This window comes from Nicotiana tabacum, chromosome 21 (assembly GCF_000715075.1).
Source record: "Nicotiana tabacum cultivar K326 chromosome 21, ASM71507v2, whole genome shotgun sequence".
Classification (NCBI taxonomy): domain Eukaryota; kingdom Viridiplantae; phylum Streptophyta; class Magnoliopsida; order Solanales; family Solanaceae; genus Nicotiana; species Nicotiana tabacum.
The window spans coordinates 93,584,378-93,605,238 of NC_134100.1; the positions used below are offsets into that span (position 1 = coordinate 93,584,378).

Below are 20,861 nucleotides of genomic sequence, written 5' to 3' on the forward strand. Positions count from 1 at the left end.
TAGTTATATATAATAGAATAATCGAAAAATTGGTATAATATAAATTGTATAAAATAACCGACCGAACCGAACCTTTGACACCCCTGATACCGGCACAGCTACGCTCGATTCGCCCCTGCATGTTGCATGACACATCGTGATGTCCTTATTTTTAAAAAATGTTACGTATAGCACAGTTAGTTTTTTCTCCATTTGCAACTTTTTTAATTGCTAATTTGTCCAAAGTTCATTCGGCATTTATTGGATAATCCTTTTTGTGATTCTCAGTATATAAATATATATATATAGTAGATGAAAGATCACGAAGAATCCTTTTGGTGATAATATGCATATAATAATCTTTTTGCCAAAAAATCTAAGTTAGATCACCTAATTTTAAAAAACTATGTATAGATTAAAATTATTTTTACCGCTCGTGAATTATCATGTAAAAGAAGAAGCAATTCTTGTTCTATTCCAATAATTTGAAATTTTGAACAACAAAAGTACCTTTCAATTTACATAATTGGAGATATAATTTAATGATCGTAATTTCAACATACGTCTAAATATAGTTTTTCCGTTTTCTTTCGTTTTCTATATTTTCTTCTTCAATTAGGGTGTGTTTGGTATAACGGAAAATATTTTTTTCGTGGAAAATATTTTCTTAGAAAAAAAGTAGTAATATTATTCATTTTTCTATGTTTGGTACGCAAATTAAGGAAAATGATTTCTCAAGAGTATTCATAAATAATTTAGATATAATAAACATGAAGCATAAAATTTCGAGCCAACAATCTTGCGAACCCACAAATTTCATAAACTTCTGAAACACTAACATTTCGAACCCGCAAACTTTCAAAATCGTAAATTCTATAATTTCTAAACCCGCAAACTTCCAAACACATAAACTTCTGAACTCATAACTTTGGAACTCGTGATACTCCCGATGTTGTGCGCTTTGCCCGGACTCCGGCTCGAGGGGCTCTTGGTCTCGGTTCTGGTTCCCTGCCGTTACGTCTCTTGCTTCGTTTGCTTCATCGGAAGACGAGTCCTCTCATGGGCTCGGTTTTATCCGTATACATTTTCTTTTCATGATGTAGAAAAATTATTTTCTTTCATTTCAATAAAATAAGTACTTTATTTTCTACTCTCTAACCAAACACTAGAAATTATTTTTCGGAAAACGTTTTCCACTCACCAACCAAACAAATGAAAATAAGTTATAAAACCACTCATTTTTCATGAAAACATTATTTTTTAGAAAAATATTTTTCTTCGTACCAAACACACCCTTATTTCCTTCTTCTTTTATATTTTTCTATTGTTTGGCTATTCTTTCGCGAAAACTAAAGTTATAAGTACAGGTACCGAGAAACCTCATGTGACAAAAAGTACAACTGTTCATTGGTCGCGACGCATTTTTTCATTTGGGCCGCCACCGTCAATACCTAATAGTGGTATTCATCCTCCAAAATACATATTTAAGAAAATAAAAATATTAAGTATAAATATAAAAAAAATATTTGTTATTATAATAATATATTCATTTGTTCATGTATTCAAAAATTGACATTTTTTATAAAAAATCTCGAGTATGTCACATCCTCAAAAGTCAAGAGCCAATCGACCTCCTTAGATAACTTTTAAAAATAGCAAGTAGTAGTCTTTATTGACCAAGACCATATATCTCGGGCTGCTACATTGGCGTTTACTTCGAAAATTATCAAACAAATTTTATAAAGAATTATCAACAAAAATTTCTACCAAAATCAAGAAAGAAAAAAGTTTCTTTCACATTCTTAAGGGAATAAAAAACAAAATCTTTCTTATTGTTTGACTGAAGTACTGATTTTTTTTTTATGAGCACTTCTTTAATGTTTGAAGCTAGACATTCAATTCTATATTTATATTAATCATATCACTTATAAAAAAATTATAAATAATTTCTATGATAATCATTAATTGGTAACTTAATAAAAATAATAATTATTCTACATTTATGTAATCAAATCTTGTATAAAAGAGTTACATATAATCTCTATGATAACTTAATAAAATTAATAAATAACCTTTTTAATACGTTAAACTAGAATAATAATGTACACATATTTTGAATGTAATATAAAGTAATTACTTAAATAGTTGAAGAAAACGCCACCTTATAAGTCATATTTCTTTAACCGCACCCCACGAGAAAATAACCCCTCAGATTCTAAGCCTATATATATGCTGTAAATATGCATTTGCTTCTTTCTTCTAATCCCATAAGACAATAGCAGCAGTTGACATTCTCAAAAAAAAAAAGAAAAAAGAAAAAAGATGGTGCAATCTAACGGCAATTTAGAATGTCACTTCCAAATTCCAAAGATTAAGTTCACACAACTCTTTATCAATGGCGAATTCGTTGATTCTGTTTCAGGTTAATCTCTTTCTCTGCTTTTCCTCTATTTTGTTTGTTAATGAAATCAGCTAATTTGTACCATTAGTGTGATGTGATGATTATGATTCTTTAATAGGTCGGGATCGAACACCGGGTGGAAAACCATTAAGCTCAACTTTTCTGTTGCAGCTTTTATCCCTTGATCCTAGTATTTGATATTTTTATCACTCGGTGTTTGGTACTTTAGAACATGACTAATTCGAATTTGTGTTGTATAATACCTATTAAAGGGAAAACACTCCGTACTCAAAATTCTTTTGTGTGTGTGTGTGAGGGATTCTTTTTTGTTTTTTTTAAGTGTTTGGATTTGGGTTTAGAAGATTTGTTAATGGGTTATTTGGGTTATGAGAGTTTGGTTGATTATTTTGAACTAAAACCAGACATGGTTTGAAGAAAAAATAAATTATCTTTTTTTCTTGGCTAAAGTTCATGGGGGGCATTTGTGTGATGATTTTTTTTGGGGTGAATCTCAACAGAGGAAAGGGATTTAAGATCTCAAAAAAATATATTTTATAACAGCTTTTGTTTCGATATTTTTTGACTGTGATAGTGAACTGCTATTATAAAAGATATATATTATAGCATACATAACATAATAATCAGTTCAAAAAAAAATTTAGCTTTTCTAACGAAGGGATATCAGATATAGATGATGTTAAAGAGAGTTCTAAAGTGTAAAGCAGTAAAGTTTAATCAGTAATCATAAATGAAAAAGGATACAGTTACCCACATTTTACCACGTGGATATAGACTTTTTCACTATCGGAATTAGGATTTAAAGTTTATAAATTCTAAATTTACCACAGAACTCATATCTTGTTTTAATTTGGGTTTGTAGTTAAATATTTATACATATTGAATGAATTTTCTGAAATAAATGCAGCCTTTAAGCAAAAGCGATTGAGTTCGGCAGAAAAGATTTTTTTCCTCCTTTTTAGTGTGTGTCAAAAAGATGATTACTTAACAATTTAAATTCATCATTTTCCTTTTACTCTTAATGAAATGATTTATAGCAACACAAAAATTTAAGGTTGGTTTTAGATTTCAACTTTCAATTTTTTTTTCTTTCTTAAATTCTATATCAAATGGTGCTACATAAATTGGGACGGAGAGAATACTTAATTGTACGTTTAGAAATCTATAAATGTTTTTTGTACCATGTGCTTAGTTTTCTGAATATGTGCAGGAAATACGTTTGAAACGATAGATCCAAGAAATGAGGAGGTGATTGCAAGAATTGCTGAAGGAGAGAAAGCTGATATTGATTTGGCTGTCAAAGCTGCCCGTGAAGCATTTGACAATGGCCCTTGGCCTCGTTTATCCCCCTTGGTACATTTATATTCTGTCTAACCAAAGCTTTTGGGTTCACGTGAAATATTATGTTACACAAATAGCCATCCAGATTCAATGTTTACTTTTTCTAGCTGGTATACATACATTATACATTGATTATACATAGTTATACATTCGCCGACTATTTATAATTTAAGAAATTAGGTGGGCGGCTATATAGGTTAATTTTTCAATAATTAAAAGATAATTATAGGTAGCCATTCATAAAAAGTGATTATTAACCTATATTTAAAACAAATTACCTACTTTAACAGGTGATCCTAATAATTATCGGGGGCGGAGCTAGCATTGAAGTTCGGGTTCGACTAACTCTGCATTTATCTTTAAGAATCCATTTATATGTAAAAATTATTAATATAGAACATGTAACTTAAAAGAGCTGAGGATTAGTTACCATAGTAAATTTAATTCGTTTTAAAATATTTGATATAAGACAAAAATAGTCATTTACTTATTTTTTATTCTAAATTTACCTTTTGTTTTTTTAATTAGCGAAGTGTGAACTAAGTGTAATATTTAAGGAAAGATAAGAATAGTTTAAATAAATACAGATAAGAATAGTTTAAATAAATATTCTACCAAATAAAGCTATTAAATAATTTTACTAAGAGGTGTCTAAAAATCTTAAAAGACAGAAGATAGAGGAAGTAGTAAACATTAATATTCCTCTTTATGATTCTTCTTTTATTTTTTTCTTTAAATAATTATATACAAATAGAGAAATATAGTCAATGAATATTTTCAGTAAAGTAAAAGATACCTTTTAAGAATTTCAAGTATGAAATGATTAATTAGTCGCTAAACGTGTTCTAATGTACCACTTAATGGACAGTCAACGAAGAAGAGTGTCAAGCCTAACTTTTCTCTTTTTGATTAAAGTGTCAATTTTATTTTCCAAAATCTGCCTTTGGTTTCTTCTATTAATAGTAATAAATTCCCACTTAATCTAAAATATGTTGAGGTGACCACAGTGAGAAAAGAAAAGGAAGATAAAGTTGGACACTATATTTATAATGATGGTAACGTTACAGCCAACAGGATAGAAAATTTATAATATATTTTTAGACTTTGAAAAGCTGGAAATTATAATGAATCTTACAATATTGCTTTGCATTGGATCTAGAGAAAAATATTACTAAAAAGACAGTTTTTTCCTCTCCTTCATTATTCTTTTAGTCGTTTGTACTCCCTATGTTACATTTTATGTGACACTAAACTCTTTTAAATAATGATATTTTCTTATATTTAAAAATAATTAACTTTAATTTTTTATTTTTTTTTAATGACATAATTTTATAGCGACATAAATATGTTAATTTTATAACATGTTACAATTTTATAATATTCATAGGGGTTTTTAGCCGGCCGAATTTACTGTTTACTTTTTCTGACCTGTATACATAGAATATACACTTACTATACATGGTTATAAAGGCGGAGCTAGGAGTTGAAACTATGAGTTCAGTATTCTAATTTTTTAAGTTATTGGGTTCTAAATTAATAATTTGTGCATAATTCAATAATTCTTTAAGACAAATACAGGGTTTGGACAAAAGTTACTAGGTTCAGCCAAAGGCGGACCTACGTTATACCGAGAGGGGTCACCGGCACCTGTACAATTCGGCAAAAATTTCATGTATATATGTATATATCTTTAGAAAATAGTGATATATTTGTAGTGGACCCTATACACAAAGTAGATTCTGGTTGAATCCAAAAGTGCGTCCGCGACCTTCAGATCCTGGGTCCGCCTCTGGGTTCAGCCGAACCCGTATCCGAAGGTCTAGCTCCGCCCCTGACGGTTATACACATATAATATATGAATTAATATATATATTATACATCTAGTGGCTATTGTTATCATTACCTTGTGTTTGCCTTGTTCCCTTAGTCAAATGTTGTAGCAGCAAGATCGTTATCGGAGCGTTTATCTTAATTGTTATGTATTCACTTGCAAATATTCAGTTTATGTCACAATCCTAAATGAGTTGGTTTTTCTTCATCGTCTATGATTGTTTGCCCTGTCTAAGATATACCAAAAAAAAAATATAGCCTTCTTTTAGTGATCAAGAAATTACTGCATTCTCTTACTTTTGTTCTGTGATTACAATCAGGAGAGGAGAAATATAATGCTGAAGTTTGCGGACTTAATCATAGAAAATGCAGAGGAAATAGCTGCATTGGATTCAATGGATGCAGGAAAGTTATTTGCTGCTGGAAAGAACACGGACATCCCTAGTGCAGCGCAATTTATGCGTTATTATGCTGGTGCAGCGGATAAAATTCATGGGACGACTCTCAAAATGTCACGCGACATACAAGGATACACGTTGCTCGAACCAATTGGCGTTGTCGGACACATTATCCCTTGGAATTTCCCAACTCAGATGTTTGTTATGAAGGTTGGCCCTGCATTAGCAGCTGGTTGTACTATGGTTGTCAAACCGGCCGAACAAACCCCTCTTTCTGCTCTCTATTATGCTCAATTGGCTAAGCAGGTAAATTTTCCATTTTTCATATGCATTGTGAAACTTTTATGTCCGATCAGGCACGATCGTTTACTAAGATGCTCCTCGCCAGTTGTTGGAACTACGCAAGCCGGGCTGGGTCGGGTCATAGCTCACCCTCGGATCAAGGGATACCTTCAGGGGCGTATGTAGCCTTTTGGCTACGTGTTCATCTGAACTCATAACGTTTGATACAAAATATAGATATATATGTAAAAACCTACTAAAATCTCAACATATAATAGATCTGAACCCATAATTTTAACAGTGAGTTCAATGCTGAGAATCTTAAAAGTTGAACCCATAAATCTAAATCCTGAATCCGCCTCTGGTCATACCTTAAGCTCTTCTTCAATGTTACTTTCTTGAAACAGGCTGGTGTTCCCGATGGCGTGATCAATGTCGTGACAGGATTTGGATCTACTGCTGGTGCTGCACTTTGCTCGCACATGGACGTAGACAAGGTGATTCCTGTTTTACATATTCGTACATGAAAAAAGAACGGCAATTGAAAGTTAGAGTACTGCCTTGGAAAATCATACCAGCTAATAATTGTGTGCTTTATTCAGATAAGCTTCACAGGTTCGACAGAAGTAGGGCGTCTAGTAATGCAAGCTGCAGCGCTGAGCAATTTGAAACCTGTCTCACTAGAATTAGGAGGCAAGTCGCCTTTTATAGTATTCGACGATGTAGATGTTGAAAAAGTTGCACCTCTTGCTCTAATTGGAATTTTATATAACAAGGTAAACTGAATTTCATACTTTTCATTCTGATTCCTTATTATTTCTCAAACATATCAGAGAGGTAATGTTACCTCACTTTCAATTCTTTTTTATCAGGGAGAAGTTTGTGTGGCTGGATCTCGTCTTTTCATCCAAGAAGGAATTTACGATAAATTTCTCAAGAAATTGGAAGAGATAACGAAAACATGGGTGGTTGGCGATCCTTTTGATCCAAATTCTCATCAAGGACCTCAAGTATGCATTTGAACTGTTCTTTTAACATGTTGATACTTGCCATCACCAAAATCGTAAATATAGTCACCGCATTTTACTGTTACTCGCTGTTTATCTGATGCAGGTTGATAAGAAACAGTTTGAGAGAGTACTGTCATACATTGAACATGGAAAGAGGGAGGGGGCAACATTGTTAACCGGGGGCAACGCGTTGGATCGGAAGGGTTATTTCATTGAGCCAACCATATTCACCGGTGTAGAAGTAAGTATTCGAAAATTACCCTTTTTTGCATTTGAATGCTGAGATCAAATATACAGTGTGTCATATATCTTCTTAATGATTTTGGCAGGATCATATGATAATTGCAAAAGAAGAAATATTTGGACCTGTTTTATCAGTAATGAAGTTCAAGTAAGTTCACTCCCTTATTAGCAATTCCAAAGAGTAAATGTTCAACTTAAATCATATCGAAGTTTAAGTTCTATGCACTGACGTATGAATCTTTATAATACAATTAACACTTAATTGATAACAAGATAAAATAGTAACTAACATCAGTATAAAAGGCAGTCTGGTGCACTAAACTCCCGCTATGAGCGGAGTGGGAAAGGTCGGACCACAAGGATCTATTGTAGATAGCTTTACCCTGCATTTCTGTAAGAGGTTGTTTCCACGGCTCGAACCCGTGACCTCCTGATCACATGACAACAACTTTACCAGTTACGCTAAGACTCCCCTTCTAACGTGATATCAGTGTAACTAACTTAAATCATATCGTTAATGATGTGACAAATGGCAGGACGGTAGAGGAAGTGATCAAGAGAGCTAATTGTACACAGTATGGATTAGCAGCTGGTGTTATGACCAATAATTTGAACATTGCCAACACAGTTTCAAGATCGATTCGAGTTGGAGTTATCTGGATAAACTGTTACTTTGCTTTCGATCCGGATTGTCCATATGGAGGATACAAAAGCGACGGCTTTGAAAGGGATTTGGGAATGTGAGGACTTCATAAGTATCTTCAAGTTAAATCTGTAGCCACTCCCATTTACAACTCCCCTTGGCTGTAAATTTTACAGGCATAAAGTGCAGCAAAGAGAATACTATTGATATATAATATCTCATCTCATGTTATATACTTATATAACCAGACAATAAAATTTTGTTATTTGAGGTACATCCATTGGGCTGTTTAAGTGCCTTTGTTTTTTGGGAATAGAAAATTCAGTGTGACTGTGTTTCATCTCCTTCCAATATAGTTGCTTTTTTTTTTTTCTTTCTCAATTCTAATATATAAATGACTCCTAATTTCCCCTATATATTGGTGAATTGGATTTGATCCTGTTGAACCTTCTATTACAATAAAAATATGTCGAATGTGATCCCACAAGTGGGGTATGGAGCAGGCAGGGTGTATGCAGACCTTACACCTTATATGTGGTAGAGAGGTTGTATCCGATAGACCCTCGGGTCAAGTGATTGAGCCGTCTGTTAACATTAGATAATTGAGATCAAATGCGCTCATTGTTCACTTTTTAGCCTTGTCTTTGAAAAATAATCATTGTCCTAAAGTTTCACTCAATTTCAGGACAATGGCTATTTTTTCAATTATGGGGGGCTGAAAAGTGGCTATTTGTGAGAAAAATTCCCAGCTTTCCCTGAGTTAAGTCCAATGCAAGAGTAGATCCACATTCCTTTAAAATGAGGTCAGGGAAGAGAGAACCAGAACCGCGCCTTCGTGAGCCTGAGGTTGCACCCATTCCACGCGAAATCCTCGTTCCAGAGCAAGTTTTTAAACACGGGCAGGAATTCCTAATGATGCGATCAATGTCGTAACAGGATTTGGACCTACTGATGGTGCTGCACTTAGCTCTCATATGATGTAGACAATGTAATCGTCAACTGTTAATGAAAGTTAAAGGCAAAGACTTGACTTTTCAGACACATCTTTCTATCAAGAACATGACTTCACGGTTGCAATCTTTCACAGTATCAATGTATCTGCAGATAAAGTCGCTTTTTTCGCACATATTCCTCAACTGAATTTTGATAATTGATATCAGATGCCCCCAAGTTGTGGTTGAGTTCAATTCCAATGCAGGTATAGATGCATTGTACATTAAAACAAGGTCAAGCAGCTGACTTGGGCTCTTTAGATAGGAATAGGAAACGTTGATACATAAAAACAGTGTAATGATCAACAACAAAAAACATACCAAGGGCACGTTGATGCAAAAAACAGTGATAAGAAACAAAACCAATGTATCCAATTAGCACAAAAGGAAAAAAATATTATTCTACTTTGAAGAATGGAGAAATTCTTCAATTCCGCTAAAAGTGATGAAATAGTACTTGTTATTCTTACAATGAAGAAAGAGAAAAAAAAAAACTAAAAGAGGAACACAAATTTTAGGATGCAGATGTGGGAATTGAATTTTCAGCAGTTGTTCCTACATGCTGAATGACAAATCCGTAAATTTTCCGTTTCAAGCACTCTATCTTCTGCATCAATTGCTCATCCTTTTTTGAGACTACGCGATCCAACCAGGCGTTGACTCGCTTGAGTTGTGATAAAATAGCTGTAATTGAACCACAGTTGGAACCTCCATCAGAAGCCAAGGAGCAATTCTTGAACACACGAAAACCTGCATCTAATGACTCTTCAACAAATGTGATGAACCACATTTGCATCTCAGATTGCAACTTCTTTGCAAGTTCTACTGTGTCATTCATCCCATTACCTCTTGTCCAAGTTCCAGTTCCTGTTGAAACAATCGAAGGATTCTTATTAGATGTTTTTGCTGATTGATATATTGGAGAGCTTGTCAGTGATGCTGATTGAGTTCCACTGTTCTGATTTGTCAAAAGAGAGACAATTTCAAGATCAGTTGCCAGAGCAGCCTCCACCCAAAGAAGTGATGATTTTGGTTGTTCCATTATCATATTCTCACTATATTTTTGCACCCCACGATTGCTGGTGATTGATTCAACAACATTTGTTGATTTCACTACATCTTCGTAAATTGACATGAAACGATCAATAGTTGGAAGAGGGTTTTTTGGGTTGGATGTTGAGCGTAGATCTGAAAACATACTGCAAAAAGTAGACAGAATTAAGAAAATGAAAGAGAAATCTAGAAAGTTTTGTCCAACAAGAATTTCTCAATTCCCATTTGCATGTTTTAAGCAATGAAATGTTTCCTCTCTTTCCTTTATGCTCCCTTTTTTATTTCCTATTTTGGAAAACAGAAAATTTCGTCAAAGAAGTGCATACATTTTAATTTCATTAAAGTCCCAACTGTGTTTTCCTCTCTAGAAAAGAATTATGCTGAATAGTTTCTTTTAACAACATCGACAATGTTCAAGAACCTGGTATATATAACTAAACAAAAAGATCAACAAATTCATTATAGCATCGATTTATGAGTCAGCGGCTACATTAGTTTGAATGTGCTCAAGATGACGAGAAGTTAGACGCATTCTAACCATCCCCCTCCCTCCCTCCAACTCCACAGAAGGCAAAAAAAGTGTAGCTTTCTTTTTCATCCAAATTACCATAGGTAAAGCTCCTTATTGACTAGGTAAATCCTTATTGACTAGCTTTCTTTTTCATCCAATAAAGTTGTCATACGTTTTGGTATAACAATGAGATGGCAAAGCTCTAAGGGATGATGACATTTTACCTCAAATTTCTCACAATAGTCTTTTTCATCCAATAAAGTTGTCATACGTTTTGGCATAAAAATGAGATGGCAAAGCTCTAAGGGATGATGACATTTACCTCAAATTTCTCACAATAGTCTCAGTGGCAAGGGCCTCTTCCAAGGCTTCAGCTGCAGCTGTTGAAGCAATTATTCTCCTTTGCATAGCCTCCTACACCAACAAATTGACCATTTGAATCATCATTAATATATATAAATAAAACACACAGCCAAATAAATTCAGCTAAATTCATTAATCTTCTCCAAAACCATTTGCATTTTGCAATAAGGAAAGATTAGTATGCATGCACCAGCACCAAGACGGATCGAGTTATCATTCTTAGTCACAAATGAGAAGAATAAACTTCAATTATTTCCACAAAAAGATTATTATGGTTTTGCTCTAGCTCAATGCAATCAGCAGATGCAAAACTAGCTAATACAGGATAGTAGCACTTTCAAATTAAAAGCTTCCGTCCATACCTTTCCAAGCTTTGCGAGTTCAGAGGACACGGCATTTAGCGATACACTTCCATCAGTCCACTTCTTCTCATGAACTGGAATGACTGGAGCTACATTTTTAGTCTTTTCAGCGTCAGAGGAATTTTCAGCAACACCAGATTTTACTTTCGCTTCACTTCCAAAATCATCAGCATGACTGCTTACATCACTCAGACGCCTCGAAATAGCAGCCTGGAAAATGAACATAGTTGCTTAAGCCATTATCAATCAGAAACTAATAACTAGTGCCAAAATTTAACATAAGCAAAAGTATCATATCATACGCGTTTATAGTAAGAGTATGTTGGAAGGCAGCTAGTGGTTTAATTCAATGGGTGCTGGGTGTAGCATCCACTATTCTTTTGTGACAAAATGGCACAAATTTAGGGAGTGTAGAACATATTCTGAATTAATTTTCAACTAATACATATAGCTCAAGCTTACAATTTCACAATATTAAAAAATACCAAACACATGAATTTAGTACGGTAAAGATCAAATTACAATTAAATCCTAATTAATTTCAATATCTAGTGTACTATAATCCCGATACTAATCCAACTCCTCAAATTGATATTCAAAGAACCAACCACTCTTCATTGTAATCGCTTTGCACATCATTGTTTGAAGTACACACTTCTTATAGGCATATGGCTTCAGCTCTGAAGCGATAAACTCATGGCCACGCATTGCTTCATCGTCTTACGAGACAAAAAAACAATCATGAAGTAATCGGATTTCCATAAAAACAAGAGATTATCAACAAATATCACCTGAGTTCTCAGAATTGCCTGAATATCCGTTTTTTTCTTTGAGAAAACCTTCTCTGTTTGTTCAAAAGAGTCACCACTGCTCGTTGGCCCTTCATCCCAGTTCTTCCTACTCGATTTACCGGACCCCACAATCGCCTCAGAAACTTTAGAAATACCAGCAGCAATAGCAGCCATTTTCTTTTTCCCAGACGAATCCACAGCTGGTGAAACCTTAACACCACCAGATAACCGTCGTCCAGGCGACAACGACATCCTTCTGGCCACCAGCGGACTTGCTTGCCTTCTCGTCGCTGTAGGCGACGGCTGCCTGTACCTTGATGGCACTATAATAGCTGCTTCTTTTGCTGTGCTTCTATTCTCTTCTTTTGCAGCCGCCAAACTTGGTACAACACACTTTGAAGGCACTGGTGATGCCGATCTCTTGACTTTAACGGCCGGTGATGGATCCCTTTCACCACTTCCCACATTCTTCTTCCCTGCTGATACTGACCTGTGAATTAAACAAAAGGAAATGTTAATTAAACAGAAGGTCCAACTGATCCCCACATCTGTATTGTAAAATGCAGTTACTGAGTACTGACCTTTGCTTTGCCGATGCTGGAGACGAAAATCTCCTCGGTTGATGAACATTTTCAGAAGAACTTTTCTTCAAATCGTCCTTAATTTCAACATTTTCTTTTGGTGCAAGTACTTCTCTAACCCTAACTTTTTCCTTCCCATCTTTTGGACCAGGGCCAGAACCCGACTCTGTTCTTCCATTTTTTGACAAATAAACAGAAATAGGATCCGAATCTGAAACGGGCTGGATGAGAAACCCTCCATTTGATATTTTAGCAACTAAGGGCTCAGGCGACCCGATAAAGCCATGGCGACCAGCAATAGGGCGGAGGTTCACAGCGCGTGGAACAGGAGGGGAATCAAAGGTAAACCGGTCAACATGAGCGAATTGACCGAGCTGAAGCCGGTTAGTGAGGATGAGATCGGTGTCGCGGTCGGAGAGGGAGACGTAAGTGGAGTTGAGGGAATCGGAGAGTTGTACGTAGAAGCCGTGGTGGGGCCAGAGTGAATCGGAAGTGGAAAGCGCCGGGACGATTCCGATAACTTGAAGGAGTGGCGTGCGGTGGTCGCCGGTGACACGTGTACTGGTGTTCATGGATTGGAGTAGCTTTAGTAGAATTCCAGGAGTAAGAGTCGCCATTGCAGCAATAAATATAAATATAGGAATTCAGAGCAAAAAGGGGTTTCAATTTTAGGAATTTCGAAAGGATTTATTGGAGAGATTTGCAGAGAAAATCCCGTTGGGGGGGGGGGGGGGGGGTTGAGGAAGAAGGGGCCGTTATACAATTTCAAAAATGGAGAGGGCGGTATTAATAATTGTAGATTTGAAGTTTGAATTTGGAGATAAGATAAAACGGGCTAACGGCTACGGCAAATTAACTTCGAGGTGTAAAAGGTAACTTCCCTACAGGCCATTAGTTGGCAAAAATTAAGCTGAGCTTGGACTTACTATAAACGAAAAAAAACAAACAATGTTAATCCATTTCATTCAAAAATAATGACATGAGATAGATATAAAAGTGCTCGAATACTATTATGATGAAATATTGCAAATAGTCTCTTTATCTTCTCAAGATAGATGTAGAATTATATTTGACTTATTGTTGTTATTACTATCATAAGAAAAAGAAAAAGAAAGACGGTAAGAAAGTCAAAAATTCAATGAGAATTTGATACAATTTTTTATACAAGTTTTTGGTTATTATGAAATGAAACTTACGAATTCAAAAATATGTTAAATCATACAACAATAACAATAATATAATTGTATTTGGAGGTCTAACCGAAGATTTGAGTGTACTGTAGTAATAGGAGCTCAAGAGATGTAATAATTTGGTTTGTTAATGGTTATATTTCACATAATAATAATAATAATAATAATAATAATAATAATAATAATAATAATAATAATAATAATAATAATAATAATAATAATAATATGATTTGGGCAAAAAATAAATGATCTGAAAAGAAGAAAAAAATAAGAAGAAAACGAGAAAAAAGGCTCAAGGAAGTAAGGCCCCATTAGAATTTCTCTAATGATTTAAGATTTTAAAGTGCAACAACGGTATTCGGGAATAACGTATTCGAGTATCAAAGGAGACCTATGTGGTGGAACCGCATTATTTTGACATCAAAAATGTTTCAACGATGTCATTTCTTCGAGTATAAGTGGTATCACATTAAGCAAATGAGCTTCAAATTCAGTTTTGATTGAAGCATTAGATCCATATTGAAATTACAGAGCCATAGCAAAAAGAATCGTCGAATTCAGACATCGTATGAGAGAGTTATACCCATTTTCGGGCAAGATAGAAACGATTTCCCATCGCCATCCCTGGCACTGGGATTTCTTTTAGGTACTGGAACCAACGCCACAGGCAACGCCCCACGCCACCTGTGGCACCCGAAACGCTATATACTCATTCGGGGTTCATTTTATCCCATTTTTCTTGGCCGAATTTTGGGGTTTTCCTCCACTCTCTCAAGACCTCCAACTCCCTCCATCTTCAAGGTGAGTAATCCCTACTAATTTGGTGTTTCATTCCATCAATTCCACCCTAAAACTAACTCAATCTTTGATAAAATACATAAATTTTCAAGAAAGTTCTTCAAGAACTCAAAGGAGGGTTTTGCAAGATTTTTTCCAAAAGGTAATTCTACACCCTTAGACTTATATGTATGGATATATTATGGGAATATGAGTATGAATTAAGTATTAAAACTTATGGGATGGTGATTGGAAACCACTAGTGCTTAACCTAGATTATTGAATGTTGTAGAGATTTTGTAATGAGTTAATTAGTAAAATTTGGTGGATGTGAGTTCATTGATAATTATAATGGTGCTAAGAATGTAGTTAGTGGACAAAGGATGTTGTAGTATCTCATGTTGGTAGGAATGAGGGATTGTTGGATGAAGAAATACGATTACTAGAGGTAGTTAAATGCTATGCACTCTAGGTGTTTGATAAAATGCCAAAATGATCAAAAACCTAGAAATGTTTACTAATATTGGTCCAATTGAATTATGTTGATGTAGATTGAAGTTGTAAGAGTAGTGGGAGGTTTTAGTATCACTAAAGAGCTCCATCAAGGTATGTTGGCTAAACTTCTCTCCTAGAATTAAATCACACGATGTTCTTGTAAGTTCTGAGTTATTTATTATAAATTAATTATCCCAAATAAGCTTTGTGTTGAAAGGTATATGTTCACAATGTATTCCGGATGCTCTTATCATAGGATTTTATCCTTCGGGAATGTGTTCAAAGCATATATTGGGTATTAAAATGTTATGACTTCAAGTCATGTTTCAAGTGAAGGCTATTATGCCAAATTGTGTAAGAAATCTCAAGGTACTTAAGACTCTTAATTGCTCATATGTGTACTAAATATCGGGATTAAAGATTCTTTGTTGTCAATAATCTATAAAGATGCTTGAAAGTAGAAGTAGTGAGTAGTTGATATAAAGTGTGGACAGCGTGCAAATAATGAAAGTTATACTTGTGGCTAATAGCGTCAATGAAATGAAATTATGTGTGAAAGATTATGAAATGAGCCCTGGTTCAATTATTCCAAATTGACTCCGAAAATAGAATTGTCCAAAAGCTTATGTACTCAAGTCATGTCCAAATGTGGTTGTTCTAACTAATGTTATGCTTGGTAGGTATTTCTAATATGTTGTGAGTTCTTACATATTCAAGAGTTGAAATTGTGTATTGCCCTTTTGGGGGAGAGGTATTTCAAGAGTATTCTATAGGATGATGTTTATGATGACAATCCTTAAAGAAAAGAAATGAAAGTGTGGAATATGATATGCGGCCACAGTGCCATGAATGAAGAATAATAAGTATGGCCAAGGGAGCCAATGAAATAATGATGTTTAAGTAGTTGAAAATACTAATGAAGTGATATATGGTGTGAAAATGTTATGAGATGAACGTATTCGTATTTGTGTTTCCAATGTGCTATAAGCTCCTACGCCCTCATGAGGAGAGGCTTAGGTGTACCTACATATTTTAAATGTTCTTGATGCCCTGTGATCATCCATGGCAAGTGCAAGTAAGTGATAGTATGAACATGGAATGTGGCCGTTTTTCAAAATGAGAATTATGAGGTGTTGTATGTCCCAATGGCTTCAATCATAGTATGTATGCTTCTAAAATAATAAATGTAAATGACTTCGATGTTAAGTCCCAAAAAATCATGAACTTAGCTAATGATCTCAAGATGACAAGTGAGTGAATAACGAGATAAAAGGGAGATGTCCTATGCTAAATGGTGATGAATCTTGTGAAAATGAGTTTGGGCCATGTGCCATTGAAATTAACTAATATAATGAGCTATGTTTCTCCATGATGAGCATGAACATGAAGTGTTCCAATGATCCGGGAACTTACGACCTTAAATGTACTGTTAATCATGTCTCTTTGAGTTTATATATGGTCATATGCATAATGAGGTGTTATGTCAACCCTATGGATGGTCTATGAAATGCATAGGTGTATTGTATATGTAATCCTGTGAACGGTCTATGAAACGCACAAGTGAATTGTGTAAGTAAACACTGTGAACGGTCTATGAAACACACATCTGTATTTGTATTGTGTAAGTAAACACTGTGAATGGTCTATGAAATGCACATGTGTATTGTATGGGTAATACTATTAACGGTCTATGAAATGCACATGTGTATTGTATAGGTGATACTGTGAACGATCTATAAAACGCACATGTGTATTGTATATGTAAATAATGTGAACGGTCTATGAAACGCACAGGTGTATTGTGTAGGTGATACTGTTAACGGTCTATGAAACGCACATGTATATTGTATAGGTGATACTGTGAACGGTCTATGAAACACACATGTGTATTGTATAGGTGATACTGTGAACGGTCTATGAAACGCACAAGTGTATTGTGTAAGTAAACACTGTGAACGGTCTATGAAACGCACAAATGTATTGTATAGGTGTTACTGTGAACAGTCTATGAAACCCACATATGTATTGTATAGGTGATACTGTGAACGGTCTATGGAATGCACATGTGTATTGTATATATGATACTGTGAACTATCTATGAAACGCACATGTGTATCGTGTAAGTAAACACTGTGAACAGTCTATGAAACGCACATGTGTATTGTATAGGTGATACTGTGAACGGTCTATGAAACGCACATGTATATTGTATAGGTGATACTGTGAACGGTCTATGAAACGCACATGTGTATTGTATAGGTGATACTGTGAACGGACTATGAAATGCACAGGTGTATTGTATAAGTAAACACTGTGAACAATCTATGAAATGCACAGGTGTATTGTGTAAGTAAACAATGTGAACGGTTTATGAAACGCACAAGTGAAATGTATAGGTGTAAGATAAGAAAGGGATATAGACAGTCTAGTGAGACACATTGTTAACGCAGACATTAGGTGCCACTTTCATTGGCCTTATTTGTACATATTGTTTTAATTACTTTATATTATGTATTCCACGCATAGTTCATATGGCTCAGTTAATCCTAAACGAAGTTTAAAATGATGTAAGCATAACTAGACTTGAAATGTGAATCTATGGGATATTTCATAGTTCTTGATGTACTTTGTATACCTCTTATTTGAATTACCATGATTTCATATGTTATTCTGTTTGCCTTACATGCGAGTACTATTCCACATGTACTCACGTCCCTTTTGCCAGAGGTGCTATATCTTTTAATGAATGCAAGAATACTTCTACAAGATGATATGGATCTTCTGCGCAGTAGATTATTGTGAGCCCGCTACAATTCCAGTGGGTATTCGAATCTAGTTGGTTTTATGTACTTAGGTGTCTATTATCATATAAGCTCCATGTACACTGTGGGTCATGTACTTAAGTTTTGAGTTTCATCATGTATTTATGTTTACAATATTTACAACTATTTATAAAGTTGTGTAACCATCATGAGAAAAAATAATGTATAGGTCATTGAGCCAAATGCATTCAATATGAAAGTCAAGATCTAATTACGTTTTGATAAATCATGCATGAGTAATGATGAGAAGTTGATGTAAAGTAGGCTTGCTCGACCGGGTTTACTCGGTTGAGCGCTAGTCGCGCTCTCCGAGGTCGGGGCGTGACAAAGGAATAATGAAAATAAAGCGACAAATAATTGCAACAACAAAGTAATAGGGTAACAGAAGCGAATGACACAACATGTACCAATAGAGAACGAGGAATAAGAAAATAAAATAATAGTACTAGTATTACTGGTAAGAATGTTAGTCAATATGTATTACTGTAAATAATGAAATAGTAAACTTTCTGAAACAGAAAAAACAGAAACAAAAAATTAGCAATAACAGAATGTTGAAATAACTTCGGAATAAATCGAGCCCACTGAATGTACAGTGTATCCTTAAAAAAATTATTCCCCTCAAGTACCCGAGGTGCTGGAATATTATCCTCCCAGGATAGAACGATTTAACTCACCGGAGTGTTGGTACCAAAAATGCCGATGAAATAGCGAACCACTCGAAGGCTGTAAAACACACTGAAGATTTTGTGTAGAAGAAGAAGAAGAAGAAGAGCAAAAAATTTCGTACGGAATGATTCTGGGATTTAAAGCATATTTATAGACTTTCTGGCACTGTTTCTGAAAGGTTAAACAGTCATGGTTGTTGGAACAAACTGTTTGAAATATTACGGGAAAATCGATTTAAAATAATTCCGGAAAAAAAACGGACCGGACCGGACCGGGTCGCGTCGCGGGTCCTGGGTTATTTCAGGTTCAATTTTTGTTAATTAATTAAATAATTGAAAGAAAGTTTTTCCAAAAATATTAATCAATCAATCGATCTTTAACCAAATTCGTATCTAAATCCGAATCTGAATCTGAAGTCGAGTCGAGCGACGACGACGCGAGACTTACTTTCTTTCCAACCCTAACACCAAGAGAAGTGTTTTCTCAATATAAGCACATTCACTTTTCTTTCCACCACCAATGATGGACACTTTGCTCCTTCCAAAGCAAAACAGAGCTCACTTTCCCTCCACTTTCTTTCCTCCATTTCCCATTCACCAATCTTTAATCCCAACAATCCCCCACATGAATGTGAAATGGCTATAAGACAAAGGAATGCACAGACGAGTGTGTGTTTTACATGCAAGGATTAATTGCATCTGGATAAGTAGGTTTCCCTTTGAACTTTCCGTAGTGAACTTATATCGGATATACTCGGTCAATCGGTAGATTTGATATCTTTGAACCGTCGATATTTGTTATATACCTAGACAACATAAGTCATACAATCAACCCTTAACCATCTATGGTTCTCACGGTTGTGTTCGTTTCAGCCATGAACACCGCCCAGTTTTATGAGTGCTTAGAGAATGAGCCTTTACTTTTATTCCCCTTGAAGTGGCTTACAATTCACACTCACATAGGTGATTCTAAACTTGTAATCATATAGACACACCATCTGGTCATATCCTACCAGACTTAGCAAATCATTAAAAAGCTTTAAGCTTTATTGACTCATCAAAAAGCCTTAATATTTTACCTCGATTTCTGAACATTGTCTTCATCACGATAATGGGTTGAGTTATTTGACAATGTTGAACCATCATTCATAACTTTATTTGATCTCTTTGAACCTAGCTCTTGGGATCTCCAGTCTGCTAGGTAGAGTTATCGCCATGATGACTTGTCCTAGGCCTTAACCTCATTCCCTTTGATGATCTTTCAACTGCCTCTCTAGATAGGCCTTTTGTAAGTGGATCCGATACATTATCTCTTGACTTTACGTCGTCAATCATGATAACACCACTAGAGAGTAGTTGTCTAACAGTATTGTGTCTCCGTCATATATGACGATATTTTTCGTTATACAAAACGCTCCCCGCCCTGCATATTTCCTATTGAATATCACAATGTATACATATTGGTGCCAAAGGTTTGGGCCAAAATGGAATATCTTCCAAGAAATTCTGGAGCCATTCAGATTCTTCACCGGCCTTATCTAAAGCTATGAATTCATATTCCATTGTAGAATGGGCGATGCACGTTTGTTTGGATGATTTCCAAGACACTGCTCCATCCCTAATTGTGAAAACATATCCACTCATGGATTTAACTTCAGATAATTCAGTGATCCAATTTGCATCACTATATCCCTCGATCACGGAGGGATATTTGTTATAATACAAAGGGTAATTTTGGGTATGTTTCATATATCCCAAAACTCGTTTCATGGCCATCCAATGTATTTGATTGGGATTACTTATAAACCGACTCAGTTTACTAATAACACATGCTATATCTGGTCGCGTACAATTCATGATATAAATTAAACTTTCCAATACTCTTGCATAGTCCAGTTGTGAGTCACTTTCACCTTCATTCTTTTGAAGTGCATAACTCACGTCAATTGGAGTCTTGGCAATTATGAAATTCAAATACTTGAACTTGTCAAGCATCTTTTCAATATAGTGTGACAGCGTGACTATGATAATGCCAGACCTTGTGGAGTCTTGTGAATTCTGATTCCTAAGATCACATCAGCAACTCCTAAGTCTTTCATGTCGAATTTGCT

The 20,861-nt window shown here is 35.0% G+C and overlaps 2 protein-coding genes across 2 annotated transcripts; one reads left to right on the forward strand and one right to left on the reverse strand.

Moving 5' to 3' along the window:
• Positions 1-2,150: 2,150 nt before the first annotated feature.
• Positions 2,151-8,489, forward strand: LOC107793653 (aldehyde dehydrogenase family 2 member C4). The gene is made up of 9 exons (XM_016616048.2): positions 2,151-2,401; positions 3,609-3,751; positions 5,890-6,273; positions 6,657-6,746; positions 6,852-7,025; positions 7,122-7,259; positions 7,363-7,500; positions 7,589-7,650; positions 8,039-8,489. The coding sequence occupies exons 1-9, from the start codon at positions 2,302-2,304 to the stop codon at positions 8,244-8,246; spliced, it is 1,437 nt and encodes a 478-aa protein (XP_016471534.2). The 5' UTR covers positions 2,151-2,301; the 3' UTR covers positions 8,247-8,489.
• A 1,003-nt stretch (positions 8,490-9,492) lies between these two features.
• LOC107793650 (uncharacterized) lies at positions 9,493-13,559 on the reverse strand. The gene is made up of 5 exons (XM_016616044.2): positions 12,799-13,559; positions 12,218-12,707; positions 11,427-11,636; positions 11,024-11,115; positions 9,493-10,336 (listed from the first exon to the last, which is right to left on the reverse strand). The coding sequence occupies exons 1-5, from the start codon at positions 13,413-13,415 to the stop codon at positions 9,652-9,654; spliced, it is 2,094 nt and encodes a 697-aa protein (XP_016471530.2). The 5' UTR covers positions 13,416-13,559; the 3' UTR covers positions 9,493-9,651.
• Positions 13,560-20,861: the final 7,302 nt, after the last annotated feature.

Coding starts and splice junctions, on each gene's coding strand:
- LOC107793653 (XM_016616048.2), top strand. CDS start 2,302: ATGGTGCAATCTAACGGCAATTTAGAATGTCACTTCCAAATTCCAAAG. Junction 7,026..7,121: donor TTGGAATTTTATATAACAAG/GTAAACTGAATT, acceptor CTTTTTTATCAG/GGAGAAGTTTGTGTGGCTGG. Junction 7,651..8,038: donor TTATCAGTAATGAAGTTCAA/GTAAGTTCACTC, acceptor GACAAATGGCAG/GACGGTAGAGGAAGTGATCA.
- LOC107793650 (XM_016616044.2), bottom strand. CDS start 13,415: ATGGCGACTCTTACTCCTGGAATTCTACTAAAGCTACTCCAATCCATG. Junction 11,637..12,217: donor AGGCAATTCTGAGAACTCAG/GTGATATTTGTT, acceptor TTCATTTTCCAG/GCTGCTATTTCGAGGCGTCT. Junction 10,337..11,023: donor ACTATTGTGAGAAATTTGAG/GTAAATGTCATC, acceptor TACTTTTTGCAG/TATGTTTTCAGATCTACGCT.